The 19,464-nt window shown below is 43.8% G+C and overlaps 1 protein-coding gene across 1 annotated transcript in view; it reads right to left on the reverse strand.

Annotated features, from left to right (window-relative positions):
• Window positions 1-15,185, reverse strand: part of FRMD4A (FERM domain containing 4A) — a 331,019-nt gene extending 315,834 nt beyond the window's left edge. The window contains exon 1 of the mRNA XM_047864925.1: window positions 15,145-15,185. Within this exon, the coding sequence (XP_047720881.1) occupies window positions 15,145-15,156 (12 nt within the window). The 5' untranslated portion in view covers window positions 15,157-15,185. The remainder of the gene's footprint in view (window positions 1-15,144) is intronic.
• Between the last annotated feature and the right edge of the window lie 4,279 nt (window positions 15,186-19,464).

The following is a 19,464-nucleotide window of genomic DNA, read 5'->3' on the forward strand; positions in this document are numbered from 1 at the left end:
GTGGGGGGTTAAGATTTATACATTTAGAACTAACTGCTGAGACGAAAGCATTTAATTTCAGAAAGCCATTTTTAAAACACAAATATGTTTCCCAGGAAGGGATGTGCACTCATGCCTTTGCAGATAGGACCACTTTAGGAGGGGTGAGGGGAACTCACATTTACTGAGTGCCTAGCCTAGGTTACCCAAGGCTATCTCGATGGCAGAAATGAGTTTCACGGTCCATATTTCACAGGTGATGAAACTGGGGCTCAGAGAGGTTTGATAACTTAACCAATATAACACAGCTAGAACTGTCAGATCGAAGATGAAACCAGAGTCAAGCTGTTTCGTATCAGGGCCTGACTTGATCCATTACACTCTCACATAACACGAGGACTCTATTAGGTTACAGCAGGTTAGAAATTCAAAAAGGAGATATATCCATGGGACCCAAGAGAGATAAGGGAAAATTCCCTGTCTTTAAAAAAGAGAGAATTTAGGGGCACCTGGGTGGCTCAGTTGGTGAAGCCTCTGACTTCAGCTCAGGTCATGATCTCGCGGTTCGTGGGTTCGAGCCCCGCATTGGGCTCGCTGTAGTTAGAGCAGAGCCTGCTTCAGATCCTCTGTCCCCCTCTCTGCCCCTCCCATGCACTCTCTCTCTCTCTCTCTCTCTCTCTCTCTCAAAAGTAAATAAACATTAAAAAAAGAAAGAGAGAGAATTCAAGTACAGGAAATGGCATTTGAAGGAGCAGTTCTCGAGTCTCTGGTCCCTTGGTGAGCAGCAAGGGGCTGTGCAGGTAGCCCAGTGGGAGCCAACACAGTCCCCGGCCTGGGGGTAAAGGGATGAGCCAGATTACCAGCACCCAGGGCCAGGGTCACCTTGCAGAGGCTGGAACCCTGTGGACCCACTGGGTGAGACCTGATCACTGCTGGAGCCACGGGCCAAGGTGGAGTAGGGAAGGCCCTGGTCTTCCCCTCCTCCATTCCAGCCTACCCTCCCCAGCCTCCATGCGCTGATGACAGTTGACAGGGAGCCTTGGAAACAGCCATAGGGGTGGGGGACGGAAAGAGAAGGAAGAGATCCGAGGGTAAACCAGGATCGGCACTGAGACCAGAGACAGGGGACCAAAGGACTGGGACATGGTGAATAAGGAGTAACTAAAAGAAAACCGAAAAGCAAGGGGAGAACGTCTGGAATAGCACACGACTTGGAGAAAGCACGTTTTTGCCAGGATGGCGGGCACGGAGGTTCCCCGCACATCCGGGGCACAGGGTGATGGCCCATGGGACAGATGGGGAGGATGCCATGGGGGTGCGGTGTCAGTGAACCCGGGGACATGGGGTGGAGAAGACACACTTCTGTTCTAGAGCCTCTGAAGCCCCTGCTTTGGATGCCTCTTGGAGCAGAGCACTGAAGGCGGGTGGAGTGGGGTTTTGTTTGTTTATTTTGAACACTTCCTCCTCATCTCAGTGAGAATTGTTTACATTCAAACTCTGGAATGAAAATGCATGGGGATCGATTGAACCATATTTCCGGAAAATCAATGGTCTTGACACGCCGACGTAAGATGTATCAGATCAAATGGGTGTTCTTGGTCACCGATAGCAGGGGGGTGAACGGGGGGCGGGGGGCTTGGGGATAACGGCCTGTCGGAGAGAAAGCATTCGACAACATGGAGATAGTGGGAGGCAGCCGTGGAAGAGGGGAGACTCCACCGGCTGGGTGTGCGCGTGGGCGCCATGGCCACTCGCGGATCAGCCCAGCGGCCATGGGGGAGGGGCAGAGAACAAGAGGGAGGCCAGGGAAAGAGGAGATCTTAAACGACTAAGTGGAAGAAACACGTCACTTACACCAGGGAACCGCGGCGTGAAGGAGGCAGGGTCTTCAAAGACCCCACCAGGGACTCCGTCCACAGGACAAGAGCTGGGTTTAGAGGCCAGGCCAGTCCCACAGAGAGACTACGGATGCAGTAGAGGCAGCTCGGTGAGCAGGGCTCGTGCGGAGGGACAGGGACGAGCAACCCACGGTAGCCCTGAGCCGGGAGAGGGACCACTGGCTTTGAATGAAGTTTGGGGTTAATTGCTGTCGTGCAAACCAGGTGGGAGGATAACCAGGATGAGACTGAGCCAAAGACACACACGAAGAATTCCTCAGCAATCTGGAACATTCCTGGAGCCGGGGTGAGGGGAGTTTGGGAGGGAAGCCCTGTCTTTCTTCAACGCTCCGTCACCATTCCCGTTAGCTCCTGACCCAGCCAACCTGGGTCATTCATGTCACGTCTTATTAGAGTAAGCTATGGCTGAGGTGACGCGAACAGAAGTGCTACCCACATCCATAATTTTCTGTTTGAAAAGAGGCCGGAATTTAGGCCAAATATGAAACCTAATATCCCCAAGAGCAGGAGGAAGATACCAAGCAACACAGTTATCACCAGACCTCAAAGGGCCAAGGCCGGCGAGACTATTCACAGGTCACACAGGGAGGATGGTTGAGGGGTCTCTTGGTTTTCATGCAGGTTTGGCCTGATGCAGGACACTATTGGCAGTGTCCAGTTTTGGACAGACTCTTCGTCCTCGTGTGGCATTTGGAGGAAACTGTAGGGACAATTGTAGCCAGGGGGGGGTAGGCAGATAAAATTTTCTTGGCTTCTTGCCTTTCCCTCCTTCCCTCCCTTCTTCCTTCCTTCCTTCCTTCCTTCCTTCCTTCCTTCCTTCCTTCTTCCTTCCTTCCCTCCCCCCTCCCTCCCTCCATCCTTCCTTCTTTCCTTCCTTCTTCCTTCCTTCCTTCCTTCCAACCTTCCTTCCTTCCTTCCTTCCTTCCTTCCTTCCTTCTTCCTTCCCTTCCTTCCTTCCTTCCTTCCTTCCTTCCTTCCTTCCTTCCTTCCCCTCTGTCTCTCTCCTCCCTCCTTCCTTCCCCTCTGTCTCTCTCTAACTTCCCTTGCCTATTTAGGCTACATTCTGGGCTTTATTGAATAGTCTGCCTCCGTGACCAGCCAGGCAAAGAAAATAAAAGGAATTTGAACCGAATTGTTCAGTTTGGCTCCTAATTACTGTTGCTGGTAGAAGTCTGGTGGGCCGGGACGAGTCTACTAATTGCTTCTGATATGACATTGTCTGTGCTCTCCTTGTATTCCATGCCAAGCTCTCCGATATTGGCTTTGCCCCCATCTAAACCAATTTTGAAAACATCCTTCTATTGCTTCCACTGCATCATTCATTCAGCACTAATTTTACTGAGGGTCTAATAGAATAATGGCAACCCCGTTTCAAGGCACAGTCTGCTGCAGGCACCATTCTAAAAGCTTTTAGATGTATTAATTCTTTAATTCTCGTAACGTCTTGTCAAATGGGCACTTTGCCTTTTCCCTACATGAAGATGAAGACACTGAGGCCCAGAGACATGAAGTCACCTGGCCCAGGTCACACCGAAAGAGGCTTCGGGGTTCATCAACTGCTGGACTCTGCTAGATGCCTGCTATGGATCAGGTGCTGCTCCAAGAAGGGAGGACACAAGGGAACTTCTGCTTTCTGGAAGCATTTGTTTTTGTTCCTCATGCTTAGTTCCCCCCTGTGATGAGGTATTCATAGTGAAACCTGGAAGTTTGCTGAAGAGCTACCCAATAGGATAAAATGCAATCTGTCCAATCTGTCCAAGTTCTTTGGAAATGGTACACACACACACACACACACACACACACACAAATTTTCACTCTCACTTTGGTACACTGTTTCCCGTTGCTTCAACATAACAGCCTTCCTGGATCTCACCATCTACCTCTCTGCCTCTTCATACATATTCTCCTAGGACATACATGTTTCATCCATCTGAATTCCTTAAAGGTCACACAGTTTAGCCACATATACTGGGTGGTAAAGAGGCTTCTTTTTAGACCTTCGAGAATGCCCTGTTCGGTAGGTTTCATCGGGGTAACTAGGAGTAGAGAATTAATTTGCCCAGAAGAAGACCCCCCCCCAACCCCATTCCCCATCAACTCAAAAATACACATCTGGTCACAAAGGAACCCAGACCTTACATTCTTCCAGGGTAGGGGAGAAAATACAGCATTTGCTGCTTGGAAACCTCATGTGCTAATCAGGGATCCGAGAATCTCACTCAATCTTGATGGCAATGATCAAGCTGTAGGGAATGTCAAGTAGAAAATACGAACGGCCTGTGCGGAGGATTAGTCTAGATTCTGTCTTAGCACCCTTTGCTTCATGGGCACCAAATGCCAGCTCATCAGCCTGCTGGCGGGATTATTCAACTCTTCACCCAGAGAAGGAGGGAGCAGGCAGAGATCCAGCTTGCAAGCAGCAGACGAATTTCATTCCTCCACATAAAAGTCCTTCACATCTGCTCTGGATATGATTTGCCCCCATCAGAGCTCCACTTGCCCTTCCCAGCATGAGGCTAAGTCAGGCAATCAATGGCTGTAGCCTGGGATAATGGCTATTCTGCATGGTGGTAATGGCTTATTGCATGTGCTATTCGAAGTGATGTCATGTCCAGGTCCTGAAGAATCGATAAGATTGCCAGGATGCCTGTGTGATTAATCGGGTAATAAGCTGACCCGTGTGGGGCTGGCTGTGTGGATTGGCTTGCGAGACCGTTTTGCAAAGCTCTTTTTCATGGGCTATCCATCCATGTGGATGGATTTTGATAACTAGCATTGATTTGCCATTTTTATGAAGTGCCGTTTGCACAGGGTAAACTGTGTAATTGCACCCAGAATGGCAAAATAAATAATGTTCTTATCTATGGTATTGATGACCCAGGATTAGCTGAATATATATAGTACACCTCTAAACAGAGTCAATGGATGTTGGCTTTTGACTTTTACGAGGTGCAGCTCTCAAATTTCAGGTGTCTTAGATAAGCATTGGGTGGCAAATGATCAACTTTTAAATCTGCTACTAATTTCCATGCTACCTTTTTTTCCAGGAGAAGTTTAACATGATTTTCTTTAATAGGAGAATGGTTACCTTGTTTTAAGTAATCCCTCTGGTGCTGCAAAGGACGGTGGCTTTCTTTGGGGCCGTCAGATTGCTTTCTGTTCTGTGCCCAGGACAATGTCACTCCCAAGGGCAGGTGCCCAATTGCCCATGGTTCTCTGGGATAACCCACCTGGTCTGTATTGTACCAACGTGGGAAAGGAAAGCACTTGATCTGTTTAAAGATGGGTGCTGAGAAACCTCCCATCATAAGAATAGGGTTTATCTTGAGTGTGTCTTAGATGCTTCCCAACATCCCATAGGTCAAAATGCAAAAGGGATACGCAGTAGATGATCAAGGCCAGAATGGGCAAAATACCTACCATGGACACGTGCTAAGATGTGGACGAAGATGCATAGGGGACTCTCACTGTTACTGTACTTGGCGTACTCCATTCTCTTTGAATTCTAAACCTTGAGAGCACGAATGCAGATAACAGACGTGTGAAAATTAAGTGACATAGTGGAATCACGTGTGGGAATAAAGGTGGTAAGAAATGACAGTAGAGCCGGATTCTGACATGCAGATTATAGAAAAATATATTTTAGAACTTATCCGTGAGCAACAGGAGTCATTACAAGCTACTTCTTGCAAGGAAGTGACACCATCTAGCCTGAACTTCTTGAGCTTGAGTGGTAAAGGCTGAGTGGTAGGATGGAGAGCCCAGGTGTATCAGAAGCCAAGAGAACAGTGGCAAGGTTATTGCCATCGTCCAAGTGAGAGGTGATGGAGCCCAGAACCAGGACAGCAGTGCGAGGCTGAATACAAGATACTGGGGAAAAATAAATGGTAGAGGGAGGCACACAGTGATCCTCTATCATGATGGAGTAGAGGAAGGATGGTCCTATTAGCCAAGTACCCAGAAGGAGGACCAGGTTTGGGGAGATGATAATGAGTAGTTCTGGACACACAGAGCTCCTGGTGACCGAACATTTTGACCTGGAACATAACAGGGGAGTCGAACCTAGAAATGTCGCTTTGGATTTCAACTGCAGACTAGTAACCACTAGTCAGGTTATTAGTTAAGTGTGAGGGTGGGCATTCAAGAACACAAAATTTCCTTCTTCTCACACACCTCTTCTCAAGAGTTTACTGGAAGATAGTCTCCAGTAAAAGAAAGTTAAGCCTGCAAGGGGGGGGGGGGTGGTGGTATTTGAATTCCAAGTAAAGGAGAATGAATCCTAGGAGAGCTGACGGAGGGGTTTCTCAGAATAATGAAAAGAGGAGCCCCAAGAACACAGTCATGCTAGGGACTCAGAGAGGAGCTCGCCCAAGAGGTGCAGGAGCATGGAGGAGCCCCGGAAGGAGGTCTCAAAAAAAAAAAAAAAACAACGCATGTATTGAGTATCTGATGAGTGCACCAAATTGAGAGCAGGTACAAAGCTCCTTAAAGATTAAAGATCTTAGAGAAAAATGACTAATAGGTGCACAGAAAATCAAGCAAACAATGAAACAAAGCAATTACTGCCACCTGGAAAAACAGAAAGGTGTAAAATCCAGGAGATGTGATCACAATACACACCATTTCTCCAGTGTAAACAATACATTAGCCATCGTAATAAAACTGAATTTTGATTTAAACCGTGGTATAGATATATTGGTAAAGGTGGACGGAGAGAGATAAGTATTTGTAGGGATGTGGAGGAAGCTTTCAAGTAAGTTAAAGCCTCATCTTACAAAGGATGTTCCTGGGGAGAGGACCCGGAGATGGGGAGAAAGGGTCTGAAGCCTGGTGTTTTTCTTTATAAGCCTTCTAGTCCCTCTTCACCTTTAAAATGTTATGAACATTGCCATGCACATGTATCATTTTGATGAAAATTAGAACTGAATTGTAAACAGAGGAGCAATGTTCCGGGCACTATGAACAGATAAGGACTGGGAGCAGTGGGTGGCATTATGGGGTCACTGATGGCCTTGAGAAAGTGTGTGCAGCTCTCTGGCAGCAGAAGGGAGAGCTAGAGCCGTCTGGCCTCCTTCTGGATGGACAGATTCGAGTCTTGATACTGGGTTATTCTATCTGACAAGTAATGTTTCAGGAGACCTGCTTGATTTCCTCCGTTTTCCTTTCCTTCGGTGTACATTTCAGAGCTCTTGGTCTATGGATCTGCTATGGAAATGGCTACTGAACGAGAAGCCTCCAAACCACCTTGAAAAGAACCTTAAATCCTTTGAAACAAGATGAGGACACATGGACGAAAGGAAGGAAGACAAATACGTCAGTAAGGGCATTGCCACCAATTCTGGAGATTCTCCTGGAGAGGCATTCACGCACTTTGACTGGACCTTCTGTGTTCTTCACTTTGCTGTGATATTGTGTGTGTGTGTCTGCATGAATACACTCATGTACACACTCATGTATGTTATTTCCTCTCGTGAACCCAACAGCACTGTAGCGGCGACAGGAGCCCCAGAGTGGTGACAACTAATTATGAAACACCAGGTCTGATATGTCCCTTTTATCGTATCTTGCAGAAGCCTTGCATTCCCACAAAATCCCTCAGTGGCCCTTTGTAATCCTGGAAAGGAAGTGTCAATCTGGAAACAGCTGTTCTTCAGATAGTGGGATGACATCCTGATGAGCATACTATGAGCAACAGAGGAAACCTAAGGCTGATGGGACTGTGATGCAAATATTTTTTCTAGACAATTAGACTCACATGAGAAAGCCTATATTTCTTAGCAGGGCTGAGAGGAGAGTCAGTGACCTATGAATGACAAGTCCTCAAGCCCTATGGGATGTTGGACACTTTTCTCTGGTTCTCTCCTGGCAGGTGGTTCTGGAAAGGCAGCCCAGAGTCACCTTGCTCAGAGGCCCTACCCAGGAAAACCCTGCTGGAAAGCAGAAGAAGCCTGTCCCCAGGGCTCCACGCCCCTGTTGGCTGCAGAGCTCAGGACCGGGTACCTCTTGCCATTTTGGGAGAAGTCAGGAGAAATGGCCACAGATTGATGAAGTCAAGGCCAGGAGTAAATGCTGTGCTTCCACAGAACCAAAACCCCTGATAATTCCAGGGAGAGTGTTGGGTGGGAATGGTAAGAGTGAACATAGGAGTAAAGAAACAGAAAATGACTTATTGCACTTTGGGGATTGAAACAGATGCCTTTATAGGGGAAGGCAAAGGGAAGATGTGGATTAACCCATGAGCACCTCCTTTGCATCAGGCATGGCCCTGGGCACTTGCTCTAAATTACCTCTTTGAGATCTTCACTACGATCCTGTAAGCTGGGTAGAATTAGCTGCATTTTATTGATAAGGAAATCAAAGCTCAGAAAGATTAAATGCTTGCCAGCCTGCTGACAGTCACACAAGTAGGAAGTGGTGCTGAGCTGGGACTGAGACCCAAGCTCATGCAACTTTAAAGCTCATTTTCAATATTCTCTAGGGATGTATAAATGGAAATACATCAGAGGATCCTGCCCTTCTTAACAAGGCTTGCCCTCAGGAGAAACTATTTTATGAAAGCCTAAACAATGGGGAAGGGAAGCCTTCCTGGGGAGCCTACCGGGGGAAGGGAAATACACAACTGCAGCCGGCGCTAGGTTTCCAAGTGAGGGAAGGAAAAAGCCCAACTTCAGCCCCTCCACCTATCCTGTCTCACCTAGGGGAGGAAAAAAAACTTGAAAAACACTGGTGAAGATGAAGTCCCGAAGGCTCACTAAAAGACTGAGAACGAGCAAAGGGCTACACATGCCTCTCCTCCCATACCTTACCACCACATTACTAAAGGCCTATTTCCCATAGTTCCTTTCATACAATACATCATGTCCACCTTGAAATTACAAGGCATACTAAAAGGCAAAAAAAAAAAAAAACAATTTGAAGAGACTGAACAGGCATGAAAAACAGAGTGAGATATGGCAGGAATTTGAATTATTAGACCAGGAACTAAAAAAAAGTCAACTAAAATTTATATCCTAAGGGCTTTAATGGAAAAAGTTGGCAATATGGAAGAACAGATGGAAATGAAAACAGAGAGATGGGAATTCTAAGGATTCAAAAGAAATTCTAGAGATCAGGAACTGTGAGAGAAAAGAAGAGTGACTTGATAGGTTTACTAGTATACTAGAGACAGATGAAGAAAGAATCTCTGAGCTTGATGATAAGAACATAGTAACAAATAGAGTTAAATGTTAATCTAACAATATCAATGATCACTTTAAATGTCAATAGTCCAAATATACAGCTTAAAAGACAGATATTATCAGAGTGGATCAAAACACAGGGCCAAACTATATGTTTTCTATAAGAAACCCAAAGACACATCTAGGTAGAAAGCAAAGGGATGGAGAAAGGTATACTATACTAATACTAATCAAAAGAAAGTAGGAATAGCTATATTAATTTCAGACTCAGCAGACTTCAAGTAAAACTATCAGGAATAAAGGGGGTATTACATAATGATAAATGGGCCAATTCTCCAAAAAGACATAACAATTCTTAACATATATGCTCCTAATAACAGAGTGTCACAATATGTGAGACAAAAACTGATAGAACTGCAAGAAGAAAAAGATAAAGCTATTAGTATAGTTGGACATGTCAATATTGTCCTGTCAGAAATGGACAGATCCGGCAGGCCCAAATTCAGTAAGGACAAAGTTGAACTCAACAACACCATCAAACAACTGAATATGATGGACATCTATAGACTATTTCATCCAACAAAAGCAGAATACATATTCTTCTCAAGCTCACATGGATCTTTCACCAAGATAAACCATTTCCTGGGACATAAAACACATCTTAACAAATTTAAAAGATTAAAAGTCATATGATGTCTTCTCTCCGACCACAATGGAATTAAACTAGAAATCAATAACAAAAAAGATAGATTATACTTGAATATTAAACACCATAGTTCTAAATAACACATGGATCGCATAAGAAATCTAAAAAGAAATTTTTAAAAGTTTTTTGAACTAAAACTGAAAACACAGCTTATCAAAATTTGTGGAGTGCAGTGAAAGAAGTTCTCAGTGGGAAATTTATAGCATTAAATGCATAAATTAGAAGAGGAATCTAAAAATCAGTAATACAAGCTTCCCATTAAGGAATGTAGAAAAAAGAAGAGCAAATTGAATCATAGTAAGCAGAAGGAAAAAAAATAAAAATTAGAGCAAAAATCAATGAAACTAAAAACAGGATATTAATAGCGAAAGCCAATAAAATCAAAAGCTGGTCCTTTGAAAAGATCAATAAAAGCAATAAATGTTTAGCTAGGATAATTTAAAAAAAGAGAGAAGACACAAATTACTACTATCAGATGTGAAGGAGGAGACATCCTTTGGACATTAAAAAGATAATAAATGAACACTATGAACAACTCTGTGCCCATAAATTTGATAACCCAAATGAAACGGATCCATTCCTTGAAAGACAATCTGCCAAAACTCACATAAGAAGAAATAGAACCAATAATTGATAACTTTGCAAAACAGAAAGCCTTAGGCCCAGATAGGTACAATGCTAAACTCTGTGAAACATTTATGGAAGAAATTATACTAATCTTCCACAATATTTTCCAGAAGACAGAAGTAAATACTTCCTAATTCATTTTATGAGGTCAGCATTGCTCTAATATCAAAACCAGACAAACACATAACTAGAAAACTACAGACTGATATATGTCATGAACACAGATGCAAAAATTCTCAACAAAATACTAGCAAACTGAGTACAACAATGTATAAAAAGGATAAAAAGTGAGATTTGTTCCAGGTATACAAGGTTGTTTCAACATTAAAAATCAACCAATGAAACAAAATGCAATGAAAAAAATCCTAAAGAAGAAAACCCACACAATCATATCAATAGATGTAGAGAAAATATTTGACAAAATCCAACACCCATTCATGATAAAAGCTCTCAATAATCTAGGAAATAGAGAACTTTCCCAACTTAAGGATATCCTCAAAAAGCCTTCAGCTAAACACCATACTTAATGGTGAGAAACTTGGGAGTTTCCCCATTAAGATCAGGAACAAGGCAACGATGTCTTTCTCATCATTGCTTTCCGATACACTATTGGGATCCTAGTTAATGCAATAAGACAAGAAAAAGAAATAAAATGTATACAGATTGAGAAAGAACATACAACATATAAAGCTGTCTTGGTTCACAGATGACATGATTGTTAATATAGAAAATCTGAAAAAATTAACAAAAATACTCCTGGAACTAATAAGTGATTATAGAAAGGTTATATAATACAAGGTTAATATACAAAAGTCAGTTGCTTTCCTATATGCAGCAATGAACAAGTGCAATTTGAAATGAAAAATATGTTACCATTTACATTAGCACTCCCAGAGTGAACTATTTAGGTATAGAAAGTTCTAACAAAATATGCATAAAATCTATATGAGGAACATGAGAAAACTTTGATGAAAGATATCAAAGAAGATCTAAATAATTGGAGAAAAATTCCGTGTCCATGGATGGGAAGACTTGATATTATCTAAATGTCAGTTTTTCTCAAATTTGTCTATAGATTAACACAATCTCAGTCAAAATCCCAGCAAGTTATTTTGTAGATATGAACAAACTGATTCTGAAGCTTATATGGAGAAGCGAAAGATCCAGATTAATTAATTCAATATTGATGGTAAAAAAAGTTGGAGAAAGCTGATACCACTCAACTTCCAAGACTTACTATAAAGCTACTTTAATTAAGACAGTATATGGGGCGCCTGGGTGGCGCAGTCGATTAAGCGTCCGACTTCAGCCAGGTCACGATCTCGCGGTCCGGGAGTTCGCGCCCCGCGTCAGGCTCTGGGCTGATGGCTCGGAGCCTGGAGCCTGTTTCCGATTCTGTGTCTCCCTCTGTCTCTGCCCCTCCCCCGTTCATGCTTTCTCTCTCTGTCCCAAAAATAAATAAAAACGTTGAAAAAAAATTAAAAAAAAAATTAAGACAGTATGGTACTGGTGCAAGAATAGACAAATAGATCAATGAAACAGAATAGAGAGCCCAGAAACAAACCTACATAAATAAAATAAACTGATCTTTGGCAAAGGAGAAAAGGTAGTACACTGGAGAAAAACAACCTTTCAAACAATCAGTTCTGGAACAACTGAACATTCACATGCCAAAAAAAAAAAAAAAAAAAGAATCTAGACATCACACTTGATAGCGTTTACAAAAATTAACTCAAAATGGATTGCAGACTTAAATGTAAAACACAAAACAATAAAACTCCTACAAGATCTAGATGACCTTGGATGTGGTGATACCTTTTTAGACATAACACCAAGGCAATATCTATGAAAGACATAATTGATGAGCTGGACTTCATGAAAATGAAAAAACTACTCTGCAAAGAACTGCCAGGAGAATGAGAAGACCCATAGACTGGGAAAAAATATTTGTAAAAGATGTATCTGACAGGTGACCGATATCCCAGAGAGACAAAGAACTCTTAAAACTCAGCGATGAGGAAACAAACAACCGGTTTAAAAAGTGGACCAAAGACCTTAACACACACCTCACCAAAGAAGATATACAGATGGAAAGTAAGCGTATGAAAAAGATGTTCATGTGATATGTCATTGAGCGATGGCAAGTTAAGACAACAATGAAATACCACTACACATCTATTAGAATGGCCCAAATCCAAAACACTGATGACACCAAATGCTGGCAAGGATACGGAGCAATGGGAGCGCTTAATTGCCAATGGGAAGGCAAAATAGCATAACCACTTTGGAAGATACTTTGGTCATTTCTTGCAAAACTAAACACTTACCATACAATCCAGGAATTGAACTCCTTGGTGTTTACTCAAATGAATTGAAACCTATGTCCACACAAAAACCTACACACAGATGTTTATAGCCATTTATTCCTAATTGCTAAAACTTGGAAGCAACCAAGATATCTTCAGTAGGTTAATGAATAAATAAACGTTGGCACATCCAAACAACAGCCTATTATTAAGCGCTAAAAAGAAATGAGCTATCAAGCCACGAGAAGGCTCGGAGGAAACTTACATGCGTATCGTTAAATGAAAGGAACCAATCTGAAAAGGCCACATACTGTATGAGCCTAATTATATGGAATTCTGGAAAAGGCAAAATAGGAAAGGAGACAGTAAAGAGATCAGTGGTTGCCAGGCAGGAGGGAGGGGGGAGGGATCAATGGAGCAAAGTGGATTTCTAGGGCAGTGAAGCCACCTGACATGACTCTGCAATGGTGGATACATGTCACATGTTAGTCACCCATAGTCAACCCACAGAATGTATAGCACCAATAGTGAACCATAATGTAAACTACTGAGTGACAATGATGTGTCAGTATAGGTTCCTTGATGGTGATAAACATATCGCTGTAGTGTGGGATGTTGTGAGTGTGTGGGAACCGGAGTACAGGGGAAATCTCTTTACTTTCTGCTCAATTTTGCTGTGAACCTCAAATTAGTCTGAACAATATTTTTCAGCAATTAATAAAATAGAGTATACAGAGGCTGATCTGGAGATAATAGTGGGAGGATGAACTGGAGGGAAATAATAGATATAGGAGAATAATTAGATGGTTAGTCCAAGCGAGAGGTACTAAGGACCTAAACTGGGCCCATGAAATTAAGGGTTGTATTTACAGAAAAGGGTGGAGTATGTGATCCCATTCCCTTCTAGGGGAGAGTGTATCTAGGAACGCGCAAACAAGATTATTGGAAGTAACTGGAAAAGTGTGTGTGTGTTGGGGGGAGGGGCAGCTAAGGACAGAAAGGGACTACATTAACGACTTGGTGGTATTTAAATAAAACAACTTCTTGATTAATTTTTCCCTGAGGTGACCAAGCTCACACTCACCCTTTGGTATGCCACACACAGACCACCCCCCAGACAAGACCCTACAGCCACCACCATGGCAGACCATGGTGGTTGGGCAGAGGGTATCAGCTGGCAAAGAAACTTCCCATCCTGCGGCTCAGTCTCTATGTATACTTCAGAAAATAGCGATGCTGGCCATGAACCTCCCGTCACGGGAAATCCAGAAGGTCGCTCTCCTTTCTTGACACATTCCTCCTGAAGGCATAACTTCCTGATCCTCTAGTCAGAATGAATGCGAGGTGTTGGGACCCCAGTATCCAGCCTGCAAAGGGTGATTCCCTTCGGGAATCCTGCCAGTATAATGTTGCCTCAATTAGATGACAGATTATAAATTAATAAAGAAAAGAAACCCCAGACTCTCACGTCTGCCAAAACACACCATTCCCTGTGAGGTTCCTGAAAGGGACTTAGTGATGTATAGTGAAAGGGCCAACCCCCCACAGCCTTTTCCAGATTCGAGACACAGACTGGCTGGTCCTCAAAATGTACCACCACCGCCTTTCCCAGGGGAACGCCAGTGTTGTTCTTGGAAGGAGAACACTTTTCTTTCAGCTGTATTACCCCCTGCATGCTTCACACAGTCTGTAGCTCCCTACGCCCCCATCAGTAATACAAAACAGACCTATCACCAACAGAAAACCCCGAGAAAAGAGTAAGAATGACCGTGGTTGGTTTGGGGTAGAAATGATGTTTAGGTTGCTACGGATGATGGGGGCTTTCAAAGATTGTGTTTCTAAAACCATCACAGGAATAGAAGTATCCCTGTCAGCTGCTGCTGCTTTAAAAAACCAGTCACTCAAACAGCCTTATCCCATAAAATCAATTCCTGAGGAAGTCTTAGTAACCTAATCCCTAGGAGAGTGGACAAGATCAAGACACCAGTGCTCTGTACAGAGTGATGTTTTCTCTCTCTCCCACCCTCTGCACGCTCCATGGGAAAAATACAGTATGTTGAGCCCACCCTCTCCTTTGTTTTCTGGAATGATCACTTCACTTCACAAACACATCTAAGTCTCCCCGGGAGTACCTACTGTGGCTGCTTCTGTCTCTTTGGGCAGGTGTTTTCTATTCCTTCAACCCATTCATTCAGACGTCTGGACATTACTTGTTCTGAGAAGCCATTTCTCTGCTGTGTCATCCATACAGACCATTCCGCGCCACTCAGGCATTTAGCCACTTTATGGTTTTCTTCCCCCGAGGCACACGAGCGAGAAATAAAGACGCTGTGTGAGAACTGGACAACTGTGGAATAGAATCCTATTCAGCAAAAGGGACAGAGTCGTAAAGACACTGGGGGTGGCAGAGGAGGACCCATTGTGTGGAATAAATGAAAGCCTTTACTTACAAACACATCCATGAGCAGGTGCTCCAGCGTCACTTCAAAGTCTTCCAGTTTGGCGGCTAGAGTCATAACGAATGCTCCGATTTGCGCTCAGGCCTCGGGGGTGGCCCCAACCTGCACACTCCTCAGCTCAGAAAACGCGGCCGGTGTCAGATTTAGGCACAGGAGGAATGGGCACTAGTGGGACGCGGAACAGAGCATCGCAGACCGCGCCGATGCAGCTCTTTAGCCAGAGATCTTTAAGGGTTAAAAAGAAAAAATCTGCACTAATGGCACTAGGAGACCACCCTGGGTGCAAAGTGATGTCACCAGGTAAAGAATCCAGCCACCGCCTGCTCTTCGCAAGCTTCCTGGTCTGAGGTGCTGCGTGAAACCCCAAAAATGGGCGAAAGAGAAGGCGCCGGGGGGAAGATGCCAGGCAGCAGCGAGAGAATGGAGGAAGCCGTCTGACTCTGATATTTATAGGGCCACATGTTTTTGACTCTAGCCCATTTCTCAGTTCATTTCTGACCTTTCATAAATGGCCAAGCACACTGGAGTGTATTGTAGAGCGGGGGCAGTGGGTCCCACAGAAGTTGGCTGTGACCAATGCTGGGGCAATTCACACAGACACGCCATCAATAGTTCTTTGTGAAAAACCCATCAGACCTTGTTCTGTACACGACGACAGAAAAGCACATAGTCTTGTGAAAAACAAGGAAACGAAAGTTGTGGGGGTACTAAATTTTTCCTCAGAATATTATTAGATCCTTACACTCTCCCCCGTCCTCTGTCCTCCCCACCCCCTCTCTTGCAAGAGTAGATAAACATCAAGGAAAAAAATTTAATCTCTTGTGTCAACTCCTCAAGCTTCTGCCAGTAAAGAACATCCACTATATCTTGCAAATGTCATTTCTCCATTTTGGCCTTCAAAGTCTGACATTTTTTTTTTTTTCTTGCCTAAAAGATTTTAACATTGTGGTAAAACACACATAACGTAAAATTCACCATCTTCACTGCATTTATGTGTAAAGTTCAGTACTGTTAAGTACATTCACATTGCTGTAGGACCAATCTCCGATCGCATCTTACAAAACTGAAACTCTGTGCCCATTAGACAAATCGCCGTCACCCCCCTTCTTCCCAGCCCCTGGCACCCACCATTCCATTTTCCGTCTCTATGGATTTGACTACTCTCGGTACCTCATATAAGTGAGATTATACAGTACGGAGTTTGTACCCAGTCCTTTTGTGTCTGGCTTCTTTCACTTAGCATGTCTTCAAGGTTCATCTATGTTGTAGCCTACGTAAGAATTTCTTTCCCTTATAAGGCTGAAATCTTATATCCTAAGAAAGACTCCTGGTTTGGATAATTTTTCAGGCCTGGGAAAATCTCTCAGGAACACTTGGCTGTCAAGTCTTTAGTGGCCATTCCTGCTGTGACGTCCTAACCCAGACAGCCTTGGTCTGCAAGTGAGTTCTGTCCTGTTCCCTAAACAAGCCGAATGATCCATGGAGAGTCTAGTCTCTGACTCCACACAGAATGTGACCACTTAACAGTCAATACTGATGGCAGAGAAGAGGGTGCCCCGGGTGAAGTTGAGGAATTACAAGAAGTCTCTGCTCTACAATAAAACTCTCCCCACTTTCTGTTGGCAGAGCTCTGGTCTCAAGTGGGAACAACCGAAACTCTCCAATTTAGTATCTTTCCATGAATTTCCATTTCCCCAAAGGAGATACAGACCCCCTTGAGTCAGCATTTAACATTTAAACAAAGCAACCACAAAGTAAAGGACAAAGGAAAAAAGTTGATAAAAAGCATCATACTATTTCTAAAGCGGATTTGGAATCTGTCGGTAGTTTAGCTTGACAGTTGGTCATAAATTGTACGTAAATGTTCTCTGAGTTATGGTTTCAATTCTGTTTTGGGGTCTCTCATGGAGGAATTCGAGTGGCTTCATGACAGGCATCTCTGTTTAGGCAACGGCACCAGGGAGGGGGAGGCAATGCTGTGATGAATGGCTCCAATAGCCAAGAATGTACAGAAAATATATTTCCCGGATGGGTGAACTCGGATTCACAGAACTTCCTATCAGCTAATGTGTTTACCATGTCTGCAACTGGTACAGTGAGTAGAGCAACCAATGTCAGCAACAAAGACTCAGCACAAGCTGACTTCTTGCCATGGAGCTGCCATCTTTCGTTAAAACTATGGCCGTCGGGAAGATACTAAAAAAGGCTAGGTGCCTTCTCTCACCAGGTGAGAGCACTGGGCAAACAATGAGCTATATGACCAGGAGACCATCGGGGAAGACAGGTGTAGACATACATGCAGTATGGTCTGGTCTCCCAGCAATCACAGGAGAGCTTTCAAGGTCAGGTTTTCTGTAGCCCCCCTCTTTATGAATGGAATTTGGGCAAAGTGTTTCAAATATCTGGAATTTTGTAAAAGGTATACTTGCTTCTTTCATTAACTTTCTTCCTGGCATGGACAAGGGATCAACCAATGGAGAGCAGTTAATGTTTTTCACTCAAGGCAGGCAGTCTCCCAGCCCCAGTGGATGAGTTTATGTGTTTTTTAAGGAGCAGGCAGTGGCTTCTCAAGAATATAAACAGCAGACTTCAGGGACAAGAAGCTGTGCTTAATTTGAGCCATGTGAGTGGTTAGTATTCTTGAACGAGGGCTCTGAGGAGGATTTGTTGAGAATACCCTGATTTTAGGAACAAATCACTTTCACAGTTTCAAAGAGGAGAAATTGACCAAAAGGGAGTTAGCATGAAGAGAATAAGGAAATCGGTATCGGGTTGTGGATATCACCCGTAAGAGACAATTATTATGAGTTCCAGCATTAGTGGATGATATCAGCCATGTGGGGTAGGTGGGTACTCTAGACACAGAGGACCACACCACTCTTCAGGTGGGTGGGCCGGGGGACTGTTCATACGGTGCTATAAGGCAAGTTCACTAGTGTTAATGCTTATGAGAAGCTGGTGAAGGATGGCTTTGGTGCCTGAAGGGGAGATTTTTTGAAGCAACTATAGTCTCTCTATATAAGATGTATTTTTGTTAACGATGGAGTTTTACTGGTGCTAATATCAACTCTGAACATTTATGTGTTCATTTATTCATGCATCCTTTCTACAAACACTTAATCAGCACCAGGGCCAGAGAGTGGGGTGATGAGTGCTAGTGCTGGTGGGAAGATAAAGACACAGCTCTCTCTTCAAGACCTTAGAGTCTTGAGAAGACGCGGCGAGATGTGCTGGCGTAATTCTATACTATTCTTTTCTGAGGCTATGAGAGAAGAGTATACTTCCTTGTCAGGTCACTTATTCTGGGACTTGGATGTGCAGGAGAGCTTGGTGATAAAGGGAGAAAAGACAGTGTCACCCCCACCCTATGGGAAAGGCAAGGGCAAGAATAAGTGAGGTGTAGAGTACCCCTTCAGATGGATTTATAGCAATAAGTGGCAGGGGCACGGCCAGGGGCACTGATGGATGCTAGGGGTCTGAGCCCAAAGACCGAATTGCATTTGACAAGGTGGCAACCAAGATCTCAAGATTCTCAACACAGGATTATGACACCATCCCACAGACATGCCTTGGACGGTACCAATCTCATTTGGAAAAAAAAAAATACCTTGATCAGTTGATCAAAGCTTCTTGGCCACCTGAGAAGGACCTGACATGCACCACTGTCCCGGGGCTCCCCAAGTGAGAACAAGGAGTCAGCAATACACCTGATATGGGAGGCAAATGCTAGAATTTGTTCTTCACTTGAATAAAAACATGGTTGCATAGGGTTGTAAATTTCGAGTTTCTTTCAGTTTGAATCTTCAGTGACCATCTTCTTCTCCCCTGTCTATGAAAACCCCCCCAACAGGGCTCAACATTTTGGTGATAGAAGTCAATAAAGGGAAAGTTTTTGGAAAGTGGGAATTTGGCCGAATTCCTCGTACAGTCATGTAGATAGGCACCCCTCAGACTCCACAGGGGAGCTGTGGGCAAACCATCTTTCTAGAGAGTACCGTGTTTTCTGCAGCCCTGAAAACAAATTGTCTACTTCAAAAGCATGAGTCTTTATGGAGGGAGCGCTGTGGTTCAACCAGATCACAGTCCAATTCATATCAAACAATCTATTACGAGCAAGCCCAAGGCAATAGGTAATTGAATAGGCAAAAATGTTTTTCCGGGAAGGTCCCTCTCTCCACCCTAGAGCAATGATTTTCTATTCAGTAAAACCATTTCATTTAAAGGTCAGGCACAAAGGACTAGATCAGACCCCCATCCGGTTGATCAGAATTGGTCACTGAGATAACCTAGACACCATTTTAGTGCCTCGAC

The sequence above is a fragment of the Prionailurus viverrinus genome, chromosome B4, assembly GCF_022837055.1.
Source record: "Prionailurus viverrinus isolate Anna chromosome B4, UM_Priviv_1.0, whole genome shotgun sequence".
Lineage (NCBI taxonomy): Eukaryota > Metazoa > Chordata > Mammalia > Carnivora > Felidae > Prionailurus > Prionailurus viverrinus.